The 5,293-nt window shown below is 51.2% G+C and overlaps 1 protein-coding gene across 1 annotated transcript in view; it reads right to left on the reverse strand.

Moving 5' to 3' along the window:
* Positions 1–5,292, reverse strand: part of LOC111959249 (BCL-6 corepressor-like) — a gene marked incomplete at its 5' end in the record, with an annotated part of 16,912 nt that extends 11,620 nt beyond the window's left edge. The window contains 2 exons of the mRNA XM_070437626.1: positions 324–603; positions 2,626–5,292. Coding sequence (XP_070293727.1) covers positions 324–603; positions 2,626–5,292 — 2,947 coding nt within the window. The remainder of the gene's footprint in view (positions 1–323; positions 604–2,625) is intronic.
* Position 5,293: the final 1 nt, after the last annotated feature.

Here is a 5,293-nt window from a genome sequence, read left to right on the forward strand (position 1 = left end):
GACATACACAGAGAGACACACACAGAGAAAACAGCCATGAAACCCACAAACCGTCTTGCCTCCGCCGCACACACCTCTCTAAACCTCAATCTGGGCTGAACGACTACCGAAGCAAACAACAAGATCACATTGTGTCAAAAAAGGAGGCCAAAACAAAACAGAACAAAGAGAGAGATAAATGAACAAGCATGGCACATCCAGACATGGTTAGGTTAGACTAGTGCAGTCAGCCACGGTGAGTCCATGCGATCGCTCTGAGGCCCTAGTTCCTGCCATCTCCCTTCCTGAAACATGAACACAGCTAGGAAACACATACGGCTAGCCCTGAGGCTCACAGAGAGAGAAAGAGAAGGGGAAAGAGAGAAAAACGAAAGGGAGGGGGAGAGAGAGAGGGCGAGAAGGAGTACGCAGTGCAGAGCAGGTGAGAAAAAGACAGAAAGAAAGATAGAGTGCAGAGAAAGAGAAAGAGGGAGCAGAAAGAGGGTAGAAGGGGAGAGAAAGTGTGTGTGAGGGGTAGAGTGAGATAGAGAAATGTAAAGAACTGACCTCCCAGTTAGCTGCAGGGCGACTTATATTACTCCCCTCTCGTGATATGACTTCCATCTAAGCAATTAGAACGGGGGCTCAATATATCTGTCCATCATTTCATATCTGTCCATCATTTTCATCATTTCAATATATCTGTCCATCATTTCATATCTGTCCATCATTTTCATMATTTCAATATATCTGTCCATCATTTTCATCATTTCAATATATCTGTCCATCATTTAATATCTTTCCTTCATTTTCATCATTTCAATATATCTGTCCATCATTTAATATCTGTCCTTCATTTTCATCATTTCAATATATCTGTCCATCATTTTCATMATTTTAATATATATGTCCATCATTTCAATATATCTGTCCATCATTTTCATATCTGTCCATCATTTTCATAATTTCAATATATCTGTCCATCATTTCATGTAGGTATTGTATGTTGTATGTTAAAATTTCTCCACATGTCTTTCCACCCCCCGTTCTTAATTCCGGGCCTCTGGGTCTGCAGAACTGCTGGTTTTTCTTCCTACCCTCTAATCAAGGATTGGCCAATCATTGGCAATAATCAATCAATCAATGAACTACTATTACGTAAAACCAGTAGTACTGAAGACCTGGAAGCTGGGATTTAAGCACCCCTTTTATACACATACATACAACTCTATTAGCCACAGTCCCACCAAGCACACACACACACACGACGCACGCACGACGCACCACGCACGCAACACACACACACACACACACACACACAACACACACAACACACACCACACACACACACACACCACACACACACACACACACACACACACAGTCAAATCAACCAGTGAACACATCAATAACACCACATTAAAAAAACTATCAAACCCTTGTTTTCTGAACTGAAATTATATAATTTTTTCAAAGAGAAAGGCAATACAATTATTATTTCTAAATTAGAGTCGGGGAGGGGGAAAATTGTGGATATAATATAACAGCATATAACATCATATTAAGATGATAGACAACGTCCAGAAGTCTAGCATTTGATAGCTTTGTGTTCCAGCTCTGTATGAGCAAGCATGAGAATTAAAGACAAACCAGATGGTTAAAAGGCATGTTTACAACATATCGGGTAGACGGGTGAAACAACCAGTAACAAATATGCCTCTACCCATTCAGATACATCATCAGGGTGTGTGTGTCTAGCCAGAAATGGTACACATGTGTTTTTATGTCATCTAACTACAACCACTGGTCTTTAATAGGTAGAAAGTAGATGATCAATAAATAATGCACCAGGTGGAATGGGTTCATCATGCAACACTGGATCAGTGTTTGTGTATATGGCAGTGTGTGTGTGTTCTCATATGTTCAATATGGTGTGAGTGAGAAGCTAGGCACTAATACATTGGGGGAGGGGTGTGTGACCTTGGACAAGGCCGGGGTGGGTGGTTGGAAGGGTGGAGGGGGCTGCTTATCAACAAGGGACCCCATCCATCCACCTTCAGCCCTCTGGCTCACTTGGGGTTAAGCACAGCAAGAGGCAGGGTGAACCATGAGGTTACCGCTGTCACAATGTGAAGCCAGCAACACGTCCTTTGAAACCCCCCCCCCCCCAACACACCCCTTCTCTTTCTCCCGGAGCAAGATACACAGAGCAGGGCACGCTAACAACTTAACCAATGTTGCCTAGACAACTCACAGGGCTAGATTAACCTTTGAACTGGCCTTGTACTAAATCACTGACTGTCAACAGGCTTCAAATGTCCACTCATAAACTCAGAGGCAACAGCTAAGGGCTGGGATAAGTCTATAACCCTGGACTAACCGTCAACCCAGTTCAGATATGAGAAGCAGGTATCTAAGACATCTATATGAAGACATGTTGTCTCTCCAAACTACAAGGACCCGCTATGACCCCCTAGAATGAGTGGCAGAATTGACCAGAGTAGTGGGTTTGATTCCTGCATGGACCACATGGGAACTGAAATGTAAACTGTGAAAGGCTTCAGATAAATGAGTCATGTTATCATCACATCCACAACCATTGCCCGCCACCCTAACCCACCTAACGCCGCAGTTCTCTCAACTCACCTGCAGGGAGCGCTGTTCCCGACTCAGCTTGCTAGAGTCTGCATACAGCTCGGTTGTGACACATTTGATGCGGTCGCCGACGTAGCCTGAAGAGTTAGCGATCCTCTTGGTCAGACTGGTCCTCCGTGAACCTCTTCGTCCACCCTCCTCGTCCTCATCCCCCTCTCCATGTGACTCCTCTGTGTCTTCAACGCTCTCTCCTTCTCTTTCTCTTTCCTTCCCCAGGTCCATGTAGCGATAGATGGGGTGGAAGGAGGTTCGTCTGTCCATCTCTTCTCTCTCCTCTCCAGACGTGCGGTCGCAAGGTGATGTGCGATCTCTAAACGTGCGGTCGCCAGGCATGCGGCCACTATCACCAGTTGTACGGTCTACTGCGGTGCGGTCACAATCTCCAAGAGTCCGGTCTCTCGTCTTGCGGTCCCCAGATGTGCGGGCACAGCGCAGGGTGCTTTTGACCTGCTCCCTCTGGTCCCTTGGGTCTGAGGAAGGGATCTGGTCCTCACGGCTCTCCTCGGCCCGAGTAACCAGTCCTGGGGAGCCCTGAGGTGGGCTAGAGGCCACACCCGGACAGCCTGTCTCCTGGAGGGGCCTGGGTCTCATACAGGGGGTCTCTGGTTGTCTGTCTGTGTGGGTAGTTCTCAGGGTGGAGCTTGGGCTGGGGTGGTGATGAAGATGATGATGATGCAGTTGGTGTTCTGGCTCCCGCTCCACTTCCCTCATGCTTTGGTCGCCATGGCCACACTGGTGTTGGTTGCCCCTGGTGATGGGAACGATGACAGGGAGTGGCGGCTGGTTGGCGGCCGGCGTGGACTCTCCATCTGTGTCGGAGTGGACGAGGTCAATGCAGACGATTCTATCTTTGGAAGGGATACTGGTGCTGGAGGAGGAGAGGGGTCTGGGCTGGCTCCCTCCCCACTCCCCTGCATCTTTATTGCGCTTCACATGGGACCCCTCCCCTGTCTCCACATCACTCCGGCCCCTGTGGGATACACCAAAATCCTCTTTGAGTCCCCTAGGTTTGTCCTGGCCCTGGCCACGGGACTTGGGCCCCTGATCTGCCCGCTCCAGGGCTTTAGAGTCTGTGTGTGTGTGCATCAGAGGGTGGGCCATCTCCTGGGAGTTGTACGTGAGGTACTCCCCAGCGTGGCTGTGGTATGGTAAGGGGTGTTTGGCTGCCAGGTGGGAAGGGTAAAGGCTGTTACTGCCAAGCAGGATGGGGGGAGGGTAGGCAGGGCCCTTCCCTGGCAGAGGGAGAGAGTGGAGGGCCATGCCGTCGGGTACAGAGTAGTGCAGGTATCGGTTGGCGTACACCATGCTGTGAGGTAGGTAGGCCTCGCTCTGGGGCAGGTAGAGGTGGCTGGGTGGGTGCCCATTGGCATTCTCTAGACACTGACGTTTATTATATGGAGACACCTCCTGGGATGTCTCAGCCCTCTTGGGGGCTTTGGGGAGCTTCTCTGTGGAGTTCCTAAGATGGCCGGCCATGGGGGAACTTTCTGATTGGCTGGGGCTGTGTTTGGGCCAATCATTATTGGGTTTGGGGGACAAGGGTATTGTGGAGGGAGGATTGAGATTGGAAGGTATTGGGGTAGTATTTGTCTCTCCTACCCTGGGGCAGGATGGACTGCGTTGCTGGGGCTGGGGCAGGACTCTCTCCAGAGCCTTGTGTTTGATGACAGATGGAGAGGAGCCTTTCCCTTGGGTGTCTGGGCTGGGCCTGGGGGATGGGGACATGGCTGGGGGGTGGGGGTGTGCGTGGGTAGACCCAATGGTGTAGGTGGGTGTAAGGGTGGGCACCACCCAGGAGGAGTGCAAAGTGCTGATCATCTCCGGCCTCTCTGGGGCTTTAGAGGAAGTGCTGCTGACCACTGAGTGGGAGTGGGAGGGTAGGGAGGGGGGTGAGAGAGAGAGGGTCTCTTTCAGGAGCTCCCGGCTAGGGGGAGGTCCGTACCGAGGCCCCGGGGACCCCAGAGCCTCCATCTTCACAGGGAAGCTGTTAGGAGGCAGGCCTAACTCCAACAATCTTCCAGAGAGGTCGAGAGGCTTTGGGTCTGCTGGGTCTTTGGTAGTCGGGGGCTGGTTCAGTGGGGCTGGCCGCTCAGAGGATGGTTTAGAAGGGCACTGACTGGGTCTCTTCTCACATCCTCCAGCCCTGTGATCCGACACCCCATCTCTGGGTCTGGGTTTGTGGGGGCTGGGCCAGGCAGGGGATGGGTGCTCTGGAGCCATGCTGCTCACATAGAATGAGTGAGGTATCGTCTGGGAAGAGGAAGAGGAACAAGAGGAGGAAGATAACGGTACTATTCTAGAGACTGCCCTCTGTAGGTCCATGGTGCTGTCTATGTGAGGGGGAGGCAGGGGAGGAGCAGGCTGGGGGAGGCGAGAAGAGGCGCGAGGGGAGGAATCAATAGGAAGGCTACTACTATTAGTATTACTCCCACCACTGCTACCACCACTACTACTACTACTACCACTGCTGTTACTGGCTCCTTTGTTGGAGGGGGGTCTACTGGGCTTATTGCTTCTGCTGGGGGGTCTGTCTCGGTCTCTGTCTGTGTGGGGGGGGAGAAGGTGCTGGGGCGGAGGGGGCGGCTGGTGAAGCTGCTGCCCAAACGGAGACCCCTCGTGGTGGACACGAGACCCGACACTCAATCCCTTCTCCTGGCAG

The sequence above is a fragment of the Salvelinus sp. IW2-2015 genome, linkage group LG36, assembly GCF_002910315.2.
Source record: "Salvelinus sp. IW2-2015 linkage group LG36, ASM291031v2, whole genome shotgun sequence".
Classification (NCBI taxonomy): domain Eukaryota; kingdom Metazoa; phylum Chordata; class Actinopteri; order Salmoniformes; family Salmonidae; genus Salvelinus; species Salvelinus sp. IW2-2015.